The sequence below is a fragment of the Erythrolamprus reginae genome, chromosome 2 (assembly GCF_031021105.1).
Source record: "Erythrolamprus reginae isolate rEryReg1 chromosome 2, rEryReg1.hap1, whole genome shotgun sequence".
Classification (NCBI taxonomy): Eukaryota; Metazoa; Chordata; class Lepidosauria; order Squamata; family Dipsadidae; genus Erythrolamprus; species Erythrolamprus reginae.
The window spans coordinates 90,017,529-90,042,138 of NC_091951.1; the positions used below are offsets into that span (position 1 = coordinate 90,017,529).

Sequence of the window (24,610 nt, forward strand, 5' to 3'; positions counted from 1 at the left end):
TTTAAAAAGAAACAATAGTTTCAAATCTGGAATGATACTTACCTTGGTCGCAATTAACTCCTTCAAATCCCGAGTTGCATGTGCACTTTCCATCACCTAACAACCCATCATTGCACTGCCCCTTATTGCAATTGCACTCTAAAAGAAAATGTAAGTCTTTGTCAGGTACATATTAATACATCTAAAGTTACCTATGCTGGTTTTCTGCCCCATCAAGGTCAATGGGAAATTAGTTATAATTATATGCAGCCTTTGCCACTATCAATAACTGCACAGGGTCCTAGAAATGAAATGTGAGGGGAAGTATTTGATAAATGCATACAATATTTGTGGAATAATGTTCTAGGACAATGATGGCGAACCTTTTTTCCCTCGGGTGTCAAAAGAGCGTGTGTGCATGCTATTGCACATGCGTGAGTGCCCACACCCATAATTCAATGCCTGGGGAGGGCGAAAACAGCTTATCGCGCTCCCCCCCCATGGAGGCCCTCTGGAGGCTGAAAACAGACTGTTTCCCAACTTGTGGTTGGCTCAGTAGGCTCGTGTTTTGCCCTCCCCAGGCCCCAAAGGCTTCCCTGGAGAAGGGGGAGGATAAAAACATCTTTCCTCAGTCCCTGGAGGCTCTCTGTAAACCAAAATTGCCGTCCCACAGCCTCTGTGTGAGCCAAAAATCATCTGGCTGGCACACACATGCACGCTGGAGCTGAGCTAGGGCAACGGCTCACATGCCAGCAAATATGGCTCCACGTGCCACCTGTGGCACCCGTAGGTTTGCCATCACTGTTCTAGGAGTTTACAACTTACCTAGCATTAGAATAACACAAGATGCTGGAGTGTCTTGTAGATGGCCCTAGTCTAAAGCAGTGGATGAATCCAGGATGTCTCTATTTAAGTAAAATTAAGTAAGAAAATTGTTTGGCCATCTGTTTGATGACTTGTTTGGGCCACATCAAAAATCGGAGGATGGCATCAAGTTTCAGAAAAGCCTGGAGGCTGCACACAAATCTTTTTGTGAGCCACATTGTTTTAAACTAGATGCTTCTCCTATGCAGTAGCACAGAGGCAACAGAAGTTTGATAATAAAAATGAAAAAAACCCCAAACATTGTTTTCCTAATTATTTATACAGGTGGCCCTCAGCTTACAACTATTACTTGGAGACAAGCTACAAAAGCACTAAAAAAAGTGACTTATAACTGGCTCTTACACTTACAAGCGTTGTAGCATTTGCATAGTCATAGGATTAAAACTCTTTGGCAACTGACATGTATTTACTGTGGTTGCGATACCATGTGTGTGAGAGAGAAAGGGGGGAAGAGAGAGGGAGAGAGAGAGAGAGAGAGAGGGAGAGAGAGAGAGGGGGGAAAATCTAGATTCACTTAACAAAGGTTTGATTCATTGGACAATTGCAGTGATTTCCTTAACAACTGTGGCAAAAAGTTGTAAAAATTTGGCCTGACTCACTTAACCGCCTACTTGCTTACTGATGGAAATTTGGGTCCCAGTTGCAGTCTCAAGTCAAGGACTCTCTGAACATGTAGTCCTTGACTTACAACCATTCGTTTAGTGACTATTCCAAGTTACAGTGGCGCTGAAAAAAGTTATTTATGATCATTTTTACACTTCAAACTTCAGCATCCCCATAGTAAAAATCGGTGAAAAATTGGTCAATTAGTATGTACAGTATTTATCACAGTTGCAGTGTCCCAGGATCTTGTGATCCCCTTTGACAAACAAAGTTCATGGGGAAGCCAGATTCACTTAACTACCATGTTACTACTGCACTACTATTAATCTTCTCATCGTTCCCGTCACACCCACACCCACATACCACTAATGACTGTATCACTGCAGTTTTGTTGCTTGTATCCTTACAATTTAGATTGACTAGTTCCTAATATGATTGGATTGGTTATATGTACCTGGACTATCATTGTGTTGTACCTTATGATTCTTGACAACTGTATCTTTTCTTTTATGGACACTGAGAGTATATGCACCAAAGACAAATTCCTTGTGTGTCCAATCACATTTGGCCAATACAAAAATTCTATTCTATTCTATTCTGTTCTATTCTATTCAGCTCTATTCTATTCTGTTCTATTCTGTTCTATTCTATTCTATTCTATTCTATTCTAGCCTAGCCTAGCCTAGCCTAGCCTATTTGTTCTGTCCTGCCCAGCAGCAGCTGATAATTAGCCCCCAAAATGTAAACTGAAACACACACAGTTCTTATGAGAAGACTGTTGCTTCACAAACACTGCATTAAACAAAGTCTGTACCTTCGCCAAAGTCTAGACATGGGCCCAAATTGATAAGACAATGCCTCCCACACTATTGCTTCTCAGCAGACAGTCCTTCACAAGAATTTAACCCCAGAACTGATCAGTACTTAATCCAAGTATGTCAGACAAAATACAGGCTGTTTCTCTTCCCACGATTCGAATGTTGACTAAGCTTGCAAAGAACATTCTCAAACCCTCCCCTCAAATACTCTCCGGGAGTGCTGATTATGCACAGCTGTGCTTACTTCTTTTTCCTGATCTTCCTTAATTGTTCCTGTCTGTCCCTCATTCTTATGACCCGGGCATTCAGGATCGGGTCCCTTATTTCCTCATCCTCAGACCCTGACCCAGCCCCAGTTGGGGGCTGCAAATCCCCAGTTGAAGGCTGCACATTCCCAGTTGGGGGATCTATAGCCTCTGTAGGCTCCTCACCCACAGACTCTCTCTCTGACTTGCTCTCTGACTCCCCCTGCAGCCAAACCGGCTGGCCATACAGCCTGACTGCAAGCCAACCACAACACTATTCACTAACTTAAATGAGTCCTCAGAGAGGGATGGCATACAAATCCAATTAATAAATAATAAATACATTTAACAACTGTGGCAAGAGAAGTCTTAAAATGAGGCAAAATTCAACAAATATCTTGCTTAGCTATGTTAATTTTGGACTCAATTTTGGTCATAAGTTGAGGACTTATTTTGAAAGAATTAAGAAAATCAAGTGCTACAATAAGGATGAACAACTGCCATAATCACCTGATTGACACTTGGGTCCATATCTTCCTGCCTGACACATTTCACAGGCTGTGCCATGGAAACCTTCTTGGCACTGGCAATCTCCATTGCCTTGAATGCCATCTTGACACACCCCATTGCCGGAGCACCAGTTGCCTGCTTTCCCAGGACACATCTGACACATCAAACCAAAGTAGCCTGGACAGCAGATGGAGACCTCAGAAAACGGACAGATTGATAATCAGAGCAGGAAAAAAATAGAGATTTTGTACAAATGTCAGGATTACTGCCGAGTGTCTCTTTATTTGATTTTTTCCTTGCAAGCCATCCAGTGTCATAACATTTGAACTGAACAGAGGCACAGAATCAAAATCACATGAAGTGTTAGTATTGCTTTATAAATCCTTAGGAAAGACTAGAGCTGGAATACTGCATCTGGTTTTCGATCACAAAAGATGTTGAGACTTTGGAAAAGAAAAAAAAGAGCAACTGTTAAGGGCCTGGAGCCAAAACCTATGAAGAACGGTTACAGGATTGGGTAGGGCCAGTCTAGTCTAAAGAAAGACTTTGATAGCAGAGTTCCAATATTTGGGAGGCTGCAGAAAGAAGAGGGATCAACTTATTTTCTAAAGTACCAGAAGGCAAGATAAGGAACAACGGATGGAAACTACTGAAGAAGAAGCAACAGGAAATTAAGGAGAAACTTCCTAACATGTAACCAGTGGAACTGCTTGACTTGAGCTCGTACATGATTCACTGGAAGTCTTTAAGGAAAGACTGGACAACCACCAGTCTGAAATGGTATAGGGCAGTGATGGTGAATCTATTTTGGCCTGCATGGCAAAAAAAAAATGCCCACACCCATAAAGTAATGCCCTCACCCTGTGCATGCCACCCCCCCCATGTGTATGCTCACAGGCCTCATTGAAGCCTCCAGACTTCCAATAGGCCCGTTGGGCTCTTTTTTGCTCTCCCCAAGGCTCAGGAAAGCCTCCTGAAGCCAGAGGAAGAGTGAAAACAGCCAACTTCTGAACTTCTGGTTTGCCCATTGGGTCATTTTTCACAAGCCCAAGGATTCAGGAAAGCCTCCTGAAGCCTGGGGAGAGCAAAAACAGCCAAAAAGGCCAAAAATCAGCTGGCCAGCATACAGGCATGTGCTCTGAAGCTGACATAGGGCAAGCCTTGCGTGCCTTCGAATATGACTCCATGTGCCAACAGTGGCATGCGTGCCATAGGTTTGCCATCACTGGTATAGGGTCTCCCGTTTGAGCAGGGGGTTGGACTAGAAGACCTCTAAGGTCCCTTCTGTTGTGAGTGTTCCCAGTCAGCCTTTGGAAATGTCAGATTCAGAAGATGAAGATGACATAGAAGCTGTTAATTACCCTGATTTAAGAGATGTGGAGGAGGCTATGATGGTGAAAATGAAGTAGAACAGCCATCCAACGAAAGTATGCATAGTAATATTTCTTCAGATAATGGGGGTGTAGAAGGGACTCCTTGGTTAAGTGCAACATTTAGAAGGTCAGAGAAAAGACAAGATGAATTTGGGGGGAAGAAGTTTTAATATGCTATTTCAGAGTGTGTAAATTAATTAATTACATCACATCCGGGATTGAACGGAAGAGATGAATGCTTTTCTGCAAAGTGCTATAAACAAGATGGATGCGTTTTCAGTTTCTCTGGAGAAGTGAGTCTGTTTATTGCATGATAAAACTATTTTTAAGTAGCGTGAAGCTGACCCAGAGATAAGAAGAAGTTTGAAGTAGACAGCCTGTTCTTTTAGAAAGAATTATAACTTTGTAGTTTTTGTCTGTGAGATTGGAATGCATTTTGCATGCCGGAGCTGCATATGATGAATTCCAATGTGGAAGAAAAATAAATAAAGAAGTGTTGTTTTGAAAATTACAAGGCTGTAAAGCTGGTATTCTTGGAGCAGCCAGCCAGATCCAAGTCCAGGTCCAGAGCATCTTCTAGCTCTAGTCTAATTGATTTATTGATATGGCCACATAAAATCTTCAAATAAATTGATGTCATGTTCAAATGTTTATATTGCTTAGAGCAGTGATTTTCAACCTTTTTTGAGCCGCGGCACATTTTTTACATTTAGGAAACCCTGGGGCACATTGAGCGGGGGGAGGGTGGGGGCTAAAAATGTTTGGACAAAATAATCCTCTCTCTCTCTTCCTCCCGTTTGCTCTATTTCTCTCTCCCTCCCTCTTTCTCTCCCTTCCTTCTTTCTCTCTCCATCCCTCTTTCTTTCTCTTCCTTCCTTCCTCTCTTTTTTTCTCTCTCTCTCTCTCTCTCCCTCCCTCCCTCTATGTCTTTCTCTCTCTCCTTCCCTCCCTCTCTTTCTCTCTCTCTTGCTTTCTTTCTTTTGTTCTCTTTCTCTCTCTCTTGCTTTCTCTCTCTCTTGTTCTCTTTCTCTCTCTGCTTTCTCTCTCTCTCTTGTTCTCTTTCTCCCTCTCGCTCTTTCTCTCTCTCTCTTGCTTTCTTTCTCTCTCTGAGCTTCGCGGCACACTGGTTGAAAAACACTGGCTTAGAGCTTGAAATGGTATCATAACAGCATCTTCTTGCTTATCATTTCCGATATGGCACCAGTAATATCAATATACATCTATGCATCAGCAGGGTAGTCAATTATGTATTCACTCAGATTATGAGTGAGAAACAGATCTCTTAATAAATAAATAAACATTTCTGGGCCAGCCAGAATAAAATAATTACATGGGGAACAGCTGCATATTTGACAAAGGTATAGATATCTAATCAATACAGATGACTTACTAGGGAAACTTTGACGCAAGTAAAATAGCAGCCAATTAATTTCATGCCTCCAGATTTAAACATACAGTGCGGAAGGATCCCATTGCTTGGCGGTTGCTGTCATTAAAAAAAAAAGAGGGTGAGGGGATGTAAAAAAGTTAAGCAGATAGATATACAGTATATTCCAAACATACAACATCTTAGGCATGATGAAGAAAGAACTCTTATTTTAACTCTTTCTTTTTAAGTTCAGTACATTTTATTGGTTTATAATATAGGCTACAAACAGAATACAAAAATAAACAGTAGGGAAGTTAGGAAAGAGAAAAGGGAAATGAATAGTGGAGAAAAGAAGGTGGGGGGAGAATTAAAAAAGCATTGACTTCCACCCAGCAGGAATAAGGCATTAACATTTAACCTCAACTTTTTACTTTTATGTGATAGTATAAACTAGCCATTTCTATAACAACAAATCTATATAATTGGTAAAACCGAAAATCAAAGTTTCATATTTTTTTCCACTTCAAGCACAAAGTCCAGAAGTGATTTCCAAGTAGAAAGAAAAATATTTGTATTTTTTTCTTTAATCAATACAGTCAATTTAGAAACATAGAAACATAGAAGTCTGACGGCAGAAAAAGGCCTCATGGTCCATCTAGTCTGCCCTTATACTATTTTCTGTATTTTATCTTAGGATGGATATATGTTTATCCCAGGCATGTTTAAATTCAGTTACTGTGGATTTATCTACCACGTCTGCTGGAAGTTTGTTCCAAGGATCTACTACTCTTTCAGTAAAATACTGTAATATTTTCTCATGTTGCTTTTGATCTTTCCCCCAACTAACTTCAGATTGTGTCCCCTTGTTCTTGTGTTCACTTTCCTATTAAAAACACTTCCCTCCTGGACCTTATTTAACCCTTTAATATATTTAAATGTTTCGATCATGTCCCCCCTTTTCCTTCTGTCCTCCAGACTATACAGATTGAGTTCATTAAGTCTTTCCTGATACGTTTTATGCTTAAGACCTTCCACCATTCTTGTAGCCCGTCTTTGGACCCGTTCAATTTTGTCAATATCTTTTTGTAGGTGAGGTCTCCAGAACTGAACACAGTATTCCAAATGTGGTCTCACCAGCATTCTATATAGTGGGATCATAATCTCCCTCTTCCTGCTTGTTATACCTCTAATTTAGCCATCTCTGCTAACTCCATCAGTTTTAGCAGCCATTCATCCATTGTGGGGATTGAGGTGACCTTTCATTTCTGTGCATAAATTAATCGCCGTCAATATATATAACATCAGAGTTCCAATTTTTCCCCCAAGTCTTTTTGCATTAAAACCAAAAGAAAAATCTCTGGTTTTCTTTCTATATTCAGTTTAAGAATTTTCTGTATTAAAGATATGAATCCTACTCCAATATTTTTTTGCTTTATCATGTATCCACCATAAATGATTGAAAATCCCTTCTTCATATTTACATTTCCAACATTCATTTGAGATGCCTTTAAACATTCTTGACAACTCATCTGGAATTAAATACCAGCAATACATCATCTTATAGAATTTTTCTTTTAAATAATAGTTTAATGCTAATTTTAAACCTTTATTCGACATATTCCCCAGTGCTCAAGCATTACATTATATCCCAAATTCCTTGCCCATTAAATCATAAATGCTTTACTTGTTCATTTCCAGATTTAAAATCAATAACACTTTATAGACTTTAGCAATAATATGTTCATCACTACCACACAGCATAGTATCCAGTTCATTTTTAACAAAGTTAAACCTAGGATTATTTTTATCTAATTTAAATCTTTCTTTCAATTGAAGATATGTAAACCAAGGACAGACATGACCTTCTGATTCTAGCTCCTACTTAGATTTGAGAGTAAGGTGACCCAAGTTAAAAGATATTATTTTACCATAAGTCTACCAGTTTGGCCTCATCACTATTTCTTTTCTAAAGAAAGCTTCCTGTGGAGAAACCCAACGAGGCACCTTCGTGGAAAACCTTGTTTTATATTTATTGCAGACTCTCAAAATAGCACGTGAGACAAAATTATTGTTGAGGTCAACATTTACTTTAACTTTATCATGCTTCATTTTAATTCTTTCTACCTTTGCAGAATAAACATTCTTAGCTTCAAAATTCTGCATAAGGGCTGCTTTTTCTGCAAAGCTTTCGGGGGACAGTCTTGATAGAAAAAAATGTATCAAATAAAATAAAGCTATCCTTACTGCAAGCACTGATCCTCTTGGGCACTTGATCCTTTTGCTGCATTTAGCACATCTTGACTGGCACATAGGAGAAAAAGGATAATTAATAGATATTTCAGACCATGGAAAAATATTAGCATCAACTGCATACAGGTAACAAATCACAACACAACAGAAGCCCACATTAATCATTACCTGGTTATTATTTTTCAATTAACATCATCAATAATACATTTATTTATGTATATATAGTTTATAGGTCATAACTATGTATAGTTATGACCTATAAAGCCCTTCATGGCATTGGACCAGAATATCTCCGGGACTGCCTTCTGCCGCACGAATCCCATCGACTGGTTAGGTCCCACAGAGTTGGCCTTCTCCGGGTCCCATGGACTAAACAATGTCATTTGGCAGGACCCAGGGGAAGAGCCTTCTCTGTGGTGGCCCCGGCCCTCTGGAACCAACTCCCCCCAGAGATCAGAATTGCCCCCACCCTCCTTGCCTTTCGTAAACTTCTCAAAACCCACCTCTGCCGTCAGGCATGGGGGAATTGAAATATCTTCCCCAGGCCTATATAATTTATGTATGGTGTGTTGTGTGCATGTTTTTTAAATGATGGGTTTTTAACTTCGTATTATTAGATTTGTATTGTACATTGTTTCTATCACTGCGAGCCGCCCCGAGTCTACGGAGAGGGGCGGCATACAAAATAAAAAAATAAAAAAATAGATAGATAGATAGATAGATAGATAAACAAACAAACAAATGAACAAACAAACAAACAAACAAACAAATAAATTTACTAGCTTTTTATCCTGCCATTATTACTTTATAAGTAACTCAAGACAGCATAATATTCTTTCCTCCTTCTATTTTCCTCACAACAACAGCCCTGGGAGGTGGGTTGGGCTGAGAGAGAGAAAGAGAGTGCTTGGCTCAAAGTTATTCAGCTGGCTTTGAAGCCCAAGTTAGCATTAGAACTCACACACTTGTGGTTTCATTTTAACTACTACACCAGGTATCTATCCTTCTCTGAACCTGTTGTTATTTCCACATCAAGATTTGTTCATTTCAATATTGAAAATATTGACCCTTTTTCCTCAGGTGCCGAACGCGCATGTGTGTATGCTATCACACATGCGCGAGTGCCCACACCCATAATTCAATGCCTGGGGATGGCAAAAATGCCTCCTCCCACTCCTCCTGTAGACCTGAAACTGCCCATTTCCCAAACTCTGATGTGCCTGGTAGACCCATTTTTCACCCTCTCCAGGCTCCAGAGGCAAAAATGCCCTCCCCCATCCCCCCAAATATAAATCCAATAAATCTAATCAAAGTGGTAAATGCTCTCCCAGAGCCTCTGGTGAGACAAAAATCAGCTGGATGGCATGCACATGCACATTATAGCTGAGCTAGGATAACGGCTTGCACGCCAGCAGATATGGTTCCGCATACCACCTGTGGCACCTGTGCCATAGGCTTGCCATCACTGTTATAGACCCATGATGGTGAGCCTATGGCACGCATGCCAGAAGTGGCATACAGAGCCATCTCTCCAGGCACACCAATTGTACTCATGCACACCGGAGCACCAGAAGATCAGGTGACTGTCACACATGCGCACCCCGGAAACCAGATGCTCAGCATTCCCACGTGTGCATGCCAGGGAGCTGCTCCTCTGGTTTCCAGCGCTCCTCCCTGCACGCGCACTCCCATTTCAGCACTTGGTGCTGAAAAGGTTCGCCACCACTGTTATAGACCTTTTTTTATCTTAATAAACAAATCACTCTATACTGAGTTTTTAAAACCTATGTTTGGGATCTGAACCTGCCAAGAGGCATTAGGTCCATAAATTCATGACCATATTTGATTGGTTTTGTTAGGATAAGTGCTGCTGTAAAAACAAAATGCTCCAAGTCTACGGAGAGGGGCGGCATACAAAACTAATAAATAATAATAAAATAATAATAATATTAAGTTTTGTCATTTTTACTATATTGATAAAATCCTCACCAGGGTCATGCATATATTTTACATTTTTTAATTTTAAATTATTCAGGTTTTAATGTTTTAGTGTATTGAGTGAATTGTACATGACCCAGAATCCTTTTGTAAAGGAGATGGCTAGTTTAGATAGATAGATAGATAGATAGATAGATAGATAGATAGATAGATAGATAGATAGATAGATAGATAGATAGATAGATAGAAAGTGACATCAAATGCTGTTGAGGAAACCTATTGATGCCAGCTTAGTTGTTCCTGAAAGTTGCAAGATTTCAAATTTTAAGAAGAAAAAGAATGTGTATATATTGGGTGGAGGGCTCTGACAATCAGTTTATCCATAAATATCAAATAAAATAGTAGAAAACAACTAGTACTCAAAATGAAGAAAGACAGTCTCTAATATTTTACCTTTTCAATAGTGGTGGTATTAGTGGTGCAACGGTTTTTGTGAATCTGTAGAACTTCAGAAACCCCAATCAACATTCCATTTCTTGTTTCAACAAATGGACCATCCAAAAGAATTCTGTTTACATATGTCTGCAATTTTAAAAAAGGATGCAAAATAAATGGTTCAAAACACGATTATCCAAAGAGCTTTTAAAACCTCCTTCAGCCAATACAGTATCCTCAGTGGAGGCCAATAAAAACCAATGAACTTAACTGTTGGTTTTTAATCTTTGTATGTCAATTTATTAACCAGGACTCTGGGATCTTTCAACTTATGTTACAGAAGTCACCGAATAAATTTAATCATATACAGTAAATAAATATTTTAAACAAATACATAAAACATTTTAGGATTGCAATATGCACCCAAATTTATTATTTGAAATGTATAGTATTTGATATTTTAGATATTCCTTGTTAAACTTCACACTGTAGAAGTGAAGTAGTTCAAGTTACAAGTACAGTGGTACCTCTATTTAAGAACTTAATTCGTTCCGTGACCAGGTTCTTAAGTAGAAATGTTCTTAAGTAGAAGCAATTTTTCCCATAGGAATCAATGTAAAAGCAAATAATGCATGCAAACCCATTAGGAAAGAAATAAAAGCTCGGAATTTGGATGGGAGTAGGAGGAGGAAGAAGAGGAGGAGGACAATCGCTGCCGAAGAAAGAAGGAGAGGTGAGGCGAATCAAAAAAATCTAAAACTTTAAGGCTTAAAAAAAAAGAGGGACTCTGAGGCGGCGAGGAGGAGCACACGCCTCCCATATACCCAGCATAAGGCTGCCTCCCATACACTGACTGCTGCTGCTACCTGCTGCCTCTTCCTTCCCATGCTGAAGGGCTCCCGTCTCCTCTCGCTTGCTTGCTTTGTAGCCGGCGCCTTTCCTTTGCTGTGGTGACTCCTCAGCTGCCCAGAGCGAAGGGAGCGTTTATTTTCTCTGGGCATTGGCAGAGGTTTATTCCCTGTAAAAGTGCCCAGAGAAAGGAAAATGCTTCGTTCACTCTGGACTGCCAAAGCCTCCTTAAGCACCACTGAAAGGCTCCTCTGGCAGCCCAGAAAAGCCTGAGATGGCCAGGATTAAAGGGAGAATGGCAGGAAACTGGCCGGGCCTGCATGCCGCTCCCAAATTTCCTGGGAAATTTTTCTGGGCTCGTGTTCTTAAGTAGAAAATGGTTCTTAAGAAGAGGCAAAAAAATCTTGAACACCCAGTTCTTATCTAGAAAAGTTCTTAAGTAGAGGCGTTCTTAGGTAGAGGTACCACTGTAGTAACTTGTAGCTCATTCTCACCTTATTGAGTCCATTAGAAAACATGAGCCAATTGGAGAATCCTAACATTGTGCTGCTGTAAAATCCATTCTTCAGGTCTTTCAAAAACATCTTCTGACCAATTACAACATGATACTGCATGGTGTCATTATCCTGGAATCCACACAAAACAAAACACTCAAAGACAAGTATTAGAATCAACAAGGTAACATCGAATGGAATAGTAACTTAAAGAGAAGATGCATAGTAATAAGCCATTCCTCATCAATTTATTCCTCCAAATATCTTAGTCACAATTTTCAGAAGAGTCAAGTTTCTTTACATCCCTCAATACATCTTAATTAGGATTATTTCTTTAAAGAAGAAAACTCTTACCAGTTGTGTAATATTTGATGCTTGGCAATATTTCTCAATTGAATTATTCCCTGGGACAAAAATAGTATATTTTTCTGATGACTCAATTTTGCTCACCAAATGATACTCCTGAAAGTTTAAAAAACACAGTCAGCAAGCCAATCAACGTAATGAGGACTGCAGTTGATACAGTAGCTGAAAGAAACAAACCATGTTAAGATTGTTTTTAAATATAAAAGTTTGCCAATTCCATACCTAGAAAAAACAACAATGAAAAATCAATATTAAAAATTCAGACTGAACAAAATTCACTGCGTGTTTATATCTGTTACATTCTCAGACTGAAGCACATAGGCTTCAGTCAGGTCCTCCATTCTGGAGGGACAATACTGACTGCTGATTGGCTAGATTGTCTGGCAGCTCCCTATAAAAGGGCTGGCTGTCAGACAGAGCCTTTGCTGGGTTGTAAATAATTGCCAAATAAAGAGCTGTTGTTTTGAAGCCACTTCTGACTGCCTCTTCTATTCCCTCTATTTGGCTATCAAACCATGGTTGCACCATGCGCTAGCCGTGCCCACACCCAGTTTAGTGAAGGTGGGGAGTCCCAATACATCACATAATGCTCACTTGACAAAATAAGTTTGATACTCCTGCTCAAGCCCATTGTAAAAGAATTATTTAAGAGATATGGGGCAATATATTTCTGCTGTAAGATAAAGAGCCATGGAATGATACATGCTTGGCATTACAAAGCAAGATAGAAAGACCTGCACAAACAACAGTATACAATATAATCAAGAGAGTAAAAGAATTGCAGTGGAAATAAGCTTGTCACATAGCAAGAAGAACTGGTGGCAGGTGGACCAATGCAGTCACACAATGGATCCCACTTGATGGAAAGCACAAAGGGTCCACAAAACAGACCTAAAACAAGTTGGATTGCGAACATCAGCAAGCATTGGAGGCCCAACTGGCAAAAGAAAGCTCAGAACAGTATTGGTTGGAAACATGCGGAAGAGGCCTTCATTACAATAGATAGACAATGGCTAAAATGATGATGAAGATGAAGAGTCTTTCTGCTGAGGATTTTACCTCCAATAGCTCTTTGAACCTCCAGAAAGAGGGCACAGTGTTTAGCTGCTCCTGAAGACCAGGTGGGATCTTGACAGATGTTGGTAACAGAACCTGACCAAAAGAAAAGTGAAAAGAGAAAAGAGAAAAAGAGAATTATCTGATTTTTTTAATCTCATAGTTATAAATAATAGCATAAATAGGGTGCTATTGAGAGGAGAAAAAAAATAAATTTTAAAAGATTCTTCTCAATACTTTGGTGACATTGTTGCTTCTGTTTAATGGAAAATCAATAAATGAGAGATGCTTAACTCATATCTCATAAATCCTGCTTCCCCCACTCAAGCAATAAAAAAAGACAAAGATCCAGGCCAATCTAATCAACCTACCTTACTGATGATATAAATAGTGCCATTAATAGCAGGAATATCACCCTCTACAATGCTGGCATTCTGAATAGTTATTTCCTGAAAATCAAATACATGCAAACATTAATTCTGAATTATTACAATAATTACATTTTTTTTATTTAAGAAAATGTATATGGCCATCCAACTCAACCATGGTTACTCTTACAACAATGTAAAATCAATATAAAAATAATAAAACAATACCCTCCAAGTGACAACAATCAAACGAGCCATTTGATGGGCTCCACCCATTCTGGAGTCTCCAGGCTCATTGGCAAAACCAGATCTTCAGGACCTTGCAAAAGAGTGTCAAGGTTGGAGCCAAACTTCTCTGTGTGGAAATGATGTTCCACAGGGAGAGTACTACCATGAAGAAGGTTCTTCTTCTTAGTCCCCCTAGATCAGAGGTGTTAAACTCACAGTGTCATATTGTCACCACATGATGTATCATGACTTTTTGCTAAACCTTTGCTACCCTTTGCTAAACTGGTGGGCGCGGCCAACACATGACACATCTGGCCAAAGGCCTGTGAATTTGATACCCTTGCCCTAGATGGATTTTCTTAGGGAAGGAGACGGTAGCATTCCCTGACTCCTCACTCTGGTGGGTCAAGTAGTTGTGTTCAGGAAAAGATGGTCCTTCAAATTACTCCCATTAGAATTAAACCATTCCTATTACATTTACATGACCATTCCTATTACATTTACATCGAAACATGAGCCGGCAGATTCACATTGGTTCTACATTCCTTGGAGCTCAATCTCTTTAGTTTGCATCAACATATTTCAAAAATATCTGTCTAATTTTGCTATAAGTATGTTTTTAACCTACAAGCTTACCCCATTATTGCTCTTTATTTCCCACTTGGCCTCTGGATTGAGAGTGGGGAGTTCTTGGCCAACATACTTCTTGAGTTGGTGAGTTGTGAAGGATCCCTGGAGGATATGAGACCTATGGTAGGATAAAAATATTAACAAATATTTTTGGCTGGGTTTTTTTTCAGTTAGAAAAAAAAAAGCATTGTATCTTGTGTCAGGGGAGTCTATTAAAAAGACAATTCATTGGCCATTTTATCTTTGGAGATTCTCAGTCATCCAGATCATGGTTGTCTCAAAGGCAACCAAAAGCAATAAAAGATGCGTTTCAAAAGGTAACTGGACTTCCTTTGTTTTTCCTTGAAGACATTTTGCTGTGATAGTCTGATCAAAATCATTTTAAAGGGCTTTTTTAACTCGCAAAAACAGTTGAAGCTTTGATCAACCTTGCCTTTTCAAACCACACTTTGCAGGCAGCCTTGTTGGTGTGAGATTACTCCAAAATTTAGGATTTATATACAGTATTAGCACATGGTATCAACCCCTGCTATAAGCTGTGCTGTATATAATTTATTTTTTGGAATATTTTTTTCATTAAAAATATGTTCTCACTAAAGGAGAAATAAATTTTCTTGCTGCCTTCAAATCAACTTGATCTCACAACTTTTCTTCAGTATGGACATTTAGTAATGTCCAGTCAGAAAATGTTAGAGGACATTGTAAAGAGAAGGAAGTTAAACTGGATATTTGTATGCATTGGTATGGATGTTTGCATTTCCATGCATTGGTAAGTAAGTTTATACATTGGTAACCATATTTCCTTTTAAAAAAGATATACAGTAGGTGACATGCATATGAGTATATTAATTAATTAATCAATCAATCAATCAATCAATTAATTAATATACTCATATGCATGTCACCTATAGCTTTTTTAAAAGGAAATTTTAATTAATTATATTTGTATGCCACAAGGACTCAGGGTGGCTAACAGCAGTTATAAAATACAGAAATAAGAAATATAGCAACAATAACACCGACAAATGAGTCATACAAATCTGGGTCAAGAAATATGTTATGCACAATTATGGATGATATCTGAAAAGAGTTGCACAAAGTCTGTATTTCATGTGCAGGCTTATAAGCATAAGACAAATAGATGAAATCACATTTTTCTAAGTGAAGTGCAGAGTTGCCCTAAGAGTTTTTGTGTTCACGTGAAAGCAGTGATGGGCTCCTATGGGTACGGTCAGGAACGCAGTACCGGTAGCAAAATTTGGAGCTCCACCCCAGAGCACCCAATTTCCACTGAAAGATGTTGAAACAAATTGTATAAGCCATGCCCACAGTGTGATAGTACAAATTTTGGTAGCCCATCACTGCGTGAAAGGAAACTACTTCATATTAGAGGTGTCTATCTTCTTGCATTGTCTCCTCTGGAAAGATAAGTGTTTCAAATTGCAAAAATGCCTAATTCTACTAAGGTTATCTATCTCTTTAGATGATCACAGGTACCCTATTAAAGTATGTATTTTAGTCATCATTGGAAGCTGAAAAACTAGTAAGCAAAAACCTAGGTGAGTGTACTGAAAACTATGCTGCAAGGCCCATTATAAAACATTTGACGCAGCCCCATCATATGCCAAACCTGTCTCCTGGCCTCTGGTACAGATCAGACCTGGCAAACGTGGACAATAGTACCTGACAAGAAACGGTAGCATGTTGGACTCCAGCCAGAACTCTTTTTCTTCCTTGCTCAAATTTTGGACAGCTTCTTTCAGTGGCACCAGAACAGTCACATTGGCTCCTCTGGGCATGCTGAAGAGGGATTTCTTTTGATCAAAGCAAGACAACATGCACATATATTAATGCTAGTGACTTTTGTGTATAGTTTAAAAGGCATGGAATTCAATACGAAGATCACTACCAGCTTCTTCAATGAAATCTCTCAAATCAGTGGAATCTGATATCTCAGAGTCCCAGCATTTTCTATTATGAAGCTATTTTACTTTACAAATCATAGTAAAGTAATACCTCATCTTACAAACGTCTCATCATACAAACTTTTCGAGATACAAACCCGGGGTTTAAGATTTTTTTGCCTCTTCTTACAAACTATTTTCACTTTACAAACCCACCGCCGCCGCTTGGATGCCCTGCCTCTGGAATTCCATTGCCAGCGAAGCACCTGTTTTTGCGCTGCTGGGATTCCCCTGAGGCTACCCTCCATGGGAAACCCCAACTCCGGACTTCCGTGTTTTCATAATGCTGCAGGGGAAACCCAGCAGGTGAATCCCAGCAGCGCAAAACGGGCGCTTCGCTGGCAACGGAAGTCCGGAGGTGGGGTTTCCCATGGAGGGGAGCCTCAGGGGAATCCCAGCAGCACAAAAATGGGCACTTCGATTGGCAAAAGGGGTGAATTTTGGGCTTGCACGCATTAATTGCTTTCCCACTGATTCCTATGGGAAACATTGTTTCGTCTTACAAACTTTTCACCTTAAGAACCTCGTCCTGGAACCAATTAAGTTTGTAAGACGAGGTATCACTGTATTTATTTTATTTTATTTATTTATTTTATTTAATTTATAAGCCGAAGGATTCTGGGCGGCTTTGTTGTACAGATAGCAAAGTGGGATTAGCATCTTTTTTGATGATCTTCACCATCATCAAAAGATAGTTAAGCCATCTAGAGAAAGCTCATTTTTCCTCACATAAAAGCCTCATTAAAATATGTATATCATCTGATCACCCACAAATTCAAAATTTAAAAAAGTGCAAAAGTAATTTTACATTTTTTAAATTACCCAACAGATTGAAACGTCGGTGTTTGATTCTCATCTAAGCAACTGCCCTAATTACATAGGCTGAAATTTTTTATTTATAAATCAGTTGCAATGAGCTCCAGCTTTTGAGCAGGTTTTTACAAAATTTTGCTTAGAGAGCCCTTTCTGTCATTTCTTTCTCTTAAAAGGCCATTTTAAAATAAAATTCTTACTTTAAAATGTAAATAGATTTTTTTGCTACTGATGGAACAATATGCTTAAACCATTTTAATTATATTTTGTTCCAAAAATGTTAACATAGCACTCAACCACAGAAAATGCTTACCTTAATCCAATCATAAAAAGCTGAAAACTGGTAATTCCTTACCAGTTCCTTCAAAAAGAAAAAAAAAACAAATTTGTAAAGCATTATTCCAGGGGATTTAAAGAAAAAAAGGATTCATGCAACATGCTAAACAAGTTTAATTTAACAACGGTTTGCTTATAAACTAAGGCAATGTGCTAATACAAGGCTAAGCAGACCACATTACAATTTTAATCATACTTGTAATCTAAGTAGAATTTGGTTAGATGCTTGGGAACTTGCTTATCAATCAATCTGAAACAGAATTCTGATATTTTCCTAGTATAACAGCAGAAGCTACATTTATTCATATAAGCCACCCGAAGGCACTTGATAATAATGTGATTGGCGTATACATTTAATAAATAAATTTAATTGTCTTTATTTAAAATATTTATGTTTTATTTACATTTTATATCAGGTTTTAACCTTTTCAATTCCCAATGGCTGGCTGGGAAATTCTGGGAGTTGGTTCACAGGTCTTAAAGTTGCCAAGGTTGGACTTTCCTTCTTTATATTTTTCTTATGGGTATACAGTATCTTTAAAAGCATTGATTATAAAAGAACAAAACAAACAGAGGGAGAGTTATTCCTTCATCCACCCACTCATGCATCCAAAGAGCTGGTTAACATTCCACTTCCAATAGTGCTAAATCAAAAAGCGAGCCTCTCCACAGAAAGACAGCCATAGGCTTTGACCTCATTAATGGACTTTATAAGGCTGCTGGAAATGTGACAAATTGGCCAATTCACTCCTTCATTCATGTTTTCTTACCTGACTTTATTTTATTCCTGGTTTTGTATTTTTATCATTATTAAGGACAGAGAAAATATCACTAGAGAAGTGATGGCAAACCTATGGCGCAGGTGCCACAAGTGGCACACAGAACTATATCTGAGGGCAGGTGAAGCTCTTCCCTATGTCAACTTCAGTGTGCTTGTGTGCACTGGCCAGCTGATTTTCGGCCTTCTGGAGGGTGGGGTGAGGCTGTTTTCACCTGTTGGGCTGTTTTTTGCCCTCCGAAGGATTCAGGGAAACCTCCGGAGCCTGAGAATGGTGAAAAATGGCCCAACAGGGCAAACAGAAGTTTGGAAATGTGGGGGCAGTATGGGGTGTGTATATGTGTGTGCACATGCAAGAGGGGAGGCTATTGCGTTATGGGTATGGGCATGCACCATTATGCCATCGCGCATGTGCACGCACTTTTGGCACCGGAGCAAAAAAAGGGGTTGCCATCACTGCTCTATAGGGTTGATATCAATTTATTTTATTTATTTATTTTTGTCAAGTATATACAGCAGTGTTTCCCAACCTTGGAAAATTGAAGTTTTTTGGACTTCAACTCCCAGAATACCCCAGCAACGAATGCTGGCTGGGGAATTCTGGGAGTTGAAGTCCAGATATCTTCAAGTTGCCAAGGTTGGGAAACACTGATATACAGTAATCCCTCGCTACTTCGCGGTTCATCTTTTGTGGATTCGCTACTTCACGGGTTTTCAAAGGGGGCTTAAATCCATTAGAAACATAGAAACATAGAAACATAGAAGTCTGACAGCAGAAAAAGATCTCATGGTCCATCTAGTCTGCCCTTATACTATTTTCTGTATTTTATGTTAGGATGGATATATGTTTATCCCAGGCATGTTTAAATTCAGTTACTGTGGATTTATCTACCACGTCTGCTGGAAGTTTGTTCCAAGGATCTACTACTCTTTCAGTAAAATAATATTTTCTCATGTTGCTTTTGATCTTTCCCCCAACTAACTTCAGATTGTGTCCCCTTGTTCTTGTGTTCACTTTCCTATTAAAAACACTTCCTTCCTGGACCTTATTTAACCCTTTAATATATTTAAATGTTTCGATCATGTCTTCCCTTTTCCTTCTGTCCTCCAGACTATACAGATTGAGTTCATTAAGTCTTTCATGATACGTTTTATGCTTAAGACCTTCCACCATTCTTGTAGCCCGTCTTTGGACCCGTTCAATTTTGTCAATATCTTTTTGTAGGTGAGATCTCCAGAACTGAACACAGTATTCCAAATGTGGTCTCACCAGCATTCTATATAGCGGGATCATAATCTCCCTCTTCCTGCTTGTTATACCTCTAGCTATGCAGCCAAGCATCCTAATTGCTTTCCCTACCGCCTGACTGCACTGTTCACCCATTTTGAGACTGTCAGAAATCACTACCCCTAAATCCTTTTCTTTTGAAGTATTTGCTAACACAGAACTGCCAATACAATACTCCGATTGAGGATTCCTTTTCCCCAAGTGCATTATTTTACATTTGGAAACATTAAACTGCAGTTTCCATTGCTTTGACCATTTATCTAGTAAAGCTAAATCATTTACCATATTACAGACGCCTCCAGGAATATCAACCCTATTGCACACTTTAGAGTCATCGGCAAATAGGCAAACCTTCCCTACCAAACCTTCCCCTACATCACTCACAAACATATTAAAAAGAATAGGACTCAGAACAGACCCTTGTGGCACACCGCTTGTAACCTGACTCTGCTCAGAATACTCGCCATTAACAATAACTCTCTGATGTCTATGCTTCAGCCAGCTGCAAATCCATTGAACTATCTAGGGATTAAGTCCAATCTTCACTAATTTATCTATCAGCTCTTTATGTGGAACCGTATCAAAGGCTTTGCTGAAGTCCAGGTAGGCAATATCCACGGCACCACCTTCATCCAACACCTTTGTGACATAGTCAAAGAAATCAATGAGGTTAGTCTGACATAAGTTATTGTTTTTTAGGTGCTGATTTATCCTCTTTTTTGAGTGGAGTTTCCATCATTTTAACTACAACTGATGTCAAGCTAACTGGCCTGTAGTTACCGGCTTCTTCTCTACTGCCCTTCTTGTGAATAGGCACAACACTGGCCATTCTCCAATCCTCAGGAACTTCTCCTGTTAACAAGGATTGGTTAAACAAATCAGTCAGGGGGGTAGCAATGACAGATCTGAGTTCTTTAAGAACTCTGGGGTGGATGCCATCTGGACCCATTGCCTTATTTATCTTTAATTGTTCAAGTTCTTCTAAGACATCGCCTTCTAAGATCACTGGACCTGAATCCGTACAGCTGGAAGCAATGCTATATCCCTCTATAGTATTATTTTTTAAGGTGTCTATTAAATCTATTGAAAATTTTAAATCTATTAAAAAATAATAAAATTCTTCAACAGTACTACTGTACCCTATTAAAGAAACTGGCGGGATATCACATATAGTTCCAGCTGACAAACATTATAGAATGGCTGTTTAATGCTAAGGGTGGATTGTATAAGTCCAAATACTCATTAAATACATTAAAAATTATCTTTCCTCTACTTCATGGAAATTCATTTTTCATGGGTGGTCTTGGGACGCATCCCCAGTGAAAAATGAGGGATCACTGTATAAGATAACAGATCTAAGTATAAACATGTTTATGAATACATGCATTTTGATACAAATGGATGGGGACATTAGGACAGGGATGGTAGTTACGATGATGTACTTATGCACTCCCCTTACAGGCCTCCTAGGAATGGAGTGAGGTCAACATTTAATGGCACATAATTGATCAAATGTTTTACCATTACCTATAGAACATCTTTACCAAGAAAAAAACCACTTAATATAAAACAATAGCTGTCTTTTCCCTTCTGATGCAAGAATAAACTGCTCTGAACATAGAAAAGGCATTTAGCTCTTGGGGCGGGGGGCGGGGGCAGGAGGCACTTAGATAAAGGAACTGGGGACATTGTCTTATGGCAAAGCAACTATAGAAAAAGTTTCCACTTTATGGTGCAAACCAACACTCTTCCTGTATCTCTGCTTAGAACTAGCTCTCAATGGCTTAATATCTAGTTTAACAGAAAGAAGGGCTGAGGGACATGATAGGAGTTTTCCAATATTTAAGTGGCTGCCACAAAGAAGGGGGTCAACCTTTGGAGAAAAGCACCTGAAGGCAGAATAAGACACTATGGATAGAAATGAAATGAATCGAGGAGACAATCAACCTAGGAGAAATTTCTTTCAGAGAGAACCAGAGGTGAGCTACCGCCCAGATTGGGGGGGGGGGGATGCAGTGGGGAAGCAAAAATGGAGCTGAACCCCAGAGCACCCGTTTTGCACTGAAAAATGTTGAAAGAAAATGCATAAGCCACGCCCACAGCGTGGTAGTAAAAATTTTGGTAGCTGTTCACTGCAGAGAATAATTACTTGGTGGAATGACTTGCTTCCAGAAGGTGTGGGTGCACCAACACTGGAGGATTTTAAGACAAGATTAGGAAACCCTTTGTCTGTAATGTTATAGGCTCTCCTGCTTCAGCAGGGGTTTGGACTAGTAGGTGCCTTCTAACTTGCACTTAATCTGATTTTATTCCACAGATATGGTTTGGATACAATTTAGCATTATACAGTATTGACACAAAATAAGAAATCATTCTTGCAGAGTGAGTGGACAAAGATGACCTTCCTTTCTTTGCTTGTCTTGTGGAGACCCTCTTCCTTTTTCTTTCAAGAGTTGTCTTACTTCTAGTCTGGTATAATGGACAAGAGGTTGGACTAGAAGGAGGAAATTCAGGTTCCAATCCCCTCTTCAGCCATCATATTTCAATTTCATAAAATAATATATTCAAACTGTGAATTAGTTTAAGGCTCCTATTACTAGAAGCAAACAAAATAATAACCAAAAGTGAACATGGGTTTGTCAGAAACAAATCAGGCCAGACTAATCTTATTGCATTCTTTGCGAAAATTAGTGGACCAGAGGAAAGCTATTGATATAATTTACTTGGACTTCAGTAAGGCATTTGAGAAAGTAGACCGTAACCTAACCTAGATACAGTAGAAACATGTGGGTTAGACAGCAACACCATGAGATGGGTTCAAAACTGGCTGACCAACAACACTCAACATGTTGTTGTTGTTGTTGTTGATGATGATGGTGTTCTACCATCATGTTCAAAGAGGACTTTGACATCTAATGGGTTGTGGTCTGTATGTGATGTGTCTTCAGGTGGTTGGGAAGGCCTACATGGGCACAAAATGTTCCGCTACCTGTTGTGCAGATGTGTGGGCACCATTGTTGCAGCATTTGCAGCTCTGGCTTCTCTTCTGCTGTTAATGTTCTGTCTGGCAGTCTTGGTGGATCAGTGTGCGCCATGTTGGTCGATATTGTGCCAGGGTTTCCCAGGAGGTGGTATTGATATCATCAGGGCTTTCATCAGCAAAGTGGGAATTGATGGCAGGCCTGCTCTGGAGAGGACCTCAGTGTCAGGCATTTTATCCTGCCAATGGATCCTCACAATTCCATGGAGGCAGATCATGTGGAAGTGGTTCAATTGCCTAGCATGTCTGGCATACAACAGGGTAGTTAGCACTACTGCTCAGTAGACTTTGAGCTTTGTAGAAAGGCTTATTCCACGTCGGTTCCACACGTTGGTCATTAGTCTTCCAAATGCAGAGCTTGCCTTGGTGATTCTGCAGTTGACCTCAATGTCAATTGTCACTGCACGGGTGATGCCAAAGTATGTAAATTGGTCCACTGCTTGTAACTTTTGTCCCTTTACTGTGATGGAGGGCTCTTGGTATTTGATTTTCAGAGCTGGCTGATTCATAACTTAAGTCTTCTTTATGTTGATAAGGAGAACAAAATTGTTGCCTGCTGCTGCAAAATTATCCATATTGGTTTGCATTTCCTGCTCTGACCCAGCATTTAGGGCACAGTTGTCAGCAAAGACAGGTCATGTATCACAGTCTCCTGGAGCCTTCTCAGGTTGAACAGTTTCCCATCGGTCCTGTATCTCAGGCTAACTCCCAAGGAATTGTTCTGAGAGGCATTCTGTGTCACACAGTTGCCCACTAATTGTCCTTGGGGATCTTGAGCAGAAAGAGAAGGCAAGACCATCCCTTTCCCCTGGCCCTCAGCAAATGGTACTCAAGGGAGACCTGCCTGCCTCAACCAACATAGAGGCGGCACATGGACATCCATTTCAATAACCACCGATGACACCCATGAATCTGTCTAATCCTGCCTTGAAGGCTGACAGGTGTCACAACCTCTTCTGGAAGTGAATTCCATAAACCAACGACCCTCTGGGTGAAGAAATATTTCCCTTGATTTGTCCTCACTTTCTTACCTATGAGCTTTAGGGAGTGCCCCCTTGTGTGATAGAGAAAATCATTTTTCTCTATCCACCTTTTCTATCCCGTGCATGATTTTATACACATCTATCAAGTCACCCCTGTAGTGCTTGATGGAACTGCATCTATAGTGGAACTGCATCTACATGGAGGGAAGTATGCAGTGGAGTACCCCAAGGCTCTGTTTTAGGCCCAGTACTCTTTAATACTCTTTAATCAATGACTTGGATGAGGGATAGATGGGAAACTCATCAAATTTGCAGATGACACCAAACTGGCAGGAATAGCCAAACATGCCAGAAGATAGGGTCAAGATATGGAAGGATCTTGACAGACTTGAACATTGGGCGCTATCTAACAAAATAAAATTCAATGGTAAAAAAAGTAAGGTTCTACATTTAGGCAATAAAAGCAAAATGCCAGGTACAGTATATGTGGTACATTGCTCAACAGTAGTAACTGTGAGAGAGATCTTGGAGTCCTAGTGAACAACCATTTAAATATGAGCCAGCAGTGTGCGGCAGCTGCCAAAAAAGCCAACAAAGTTCTAGGCTGCATAAACAGAGGGATAGAATCAAGATCACGTGAAGTGTTAACACCACTTTATAATGCATTAGTAAGGCCACACTTGGAATTACTGCATTCAGTTTTGGTCGCCGCAATGTAAAAAAGATGTTGAGACTCTAGAAAGAGTGCAGAGAAGAGCAACAAAGATGATTAGGGGACTGGAGGCTAAAACGTATGAAGAACAGTTGCAGGAACTGGTGTATCTAGTTTAATGAAAAGAAGGACCAGGGGAGACATGATAGCAGTGTTCCAAAATCTCTGGGTTTGCCAGAAAGAAGAGGGAGTCAATCTATTCTCCAAAGCACCTGAGGGTAGAACAAGAAGCAGTGGGTGGAAACTAAGCAAGAAGAGAAGTAACTTAGAACTAAGGAGAAATTTTCTGACAGTTAGAAC

At 39.6% G+C, this 24,610-nt stretch overlaps 1 protein-coding gene across 2 annotated transcripts in view; it reads right to left on the reverse strand.

Annotated features, from left to right (window-relative positions):
• The window catches only part of STAB1 (stabilin 1), a 162,829-nt gene that overhangs the window by 67,479 nt on the left and 70,740 nt on the right, over positions 1–24,610 (reverse strand). For both annotated transcript variants that reach the window (XM_070738665.1, XM_070738666.1), the window contains 12 exons: positions 17,487–17,534; positions 16,080–16,210; positions 14,403–14,514; positions 13,542–13,619; positions 13,174–13,266; positions 12,103–12,210; positions 11,749–11,880; positions 10,424–10,552; positions 8,027–8,083; positions 5,804–5,899; positions 3,041–3,236; positions 43–138 (listed from right to left, as the gene is read on the reverse strand). In XM_070738665.1, coding sequence (XP_070594766.1) covers positions 43–138; positions 3,041–3,236; positions 5,804–5,899; positions 8,027–8,083; positions 10,424–10,552; positions 11,749–11,880; positions 12,103–12,210; positions 13,174–13,266; positions 13,542–13,619; positions 14,403–14,514; positions 16,080–16,210; positions 17,487–17,534 — 1,276 coding nt within the window. The remainder of the gene's footprint in view (positions 1–42; positions 139–3,040; positions 3,237–5,803; positions 5,900–8,026; positions 8,084–10,423; positions 10,553–11,748; positions 11,881–12,102; positions 12,211–13,173; positions 13,267–13,541; positions 13,620–14,402; positions 14,515–16,079; positions 16,211–17,486; positions 17,535–24,610) is intronic.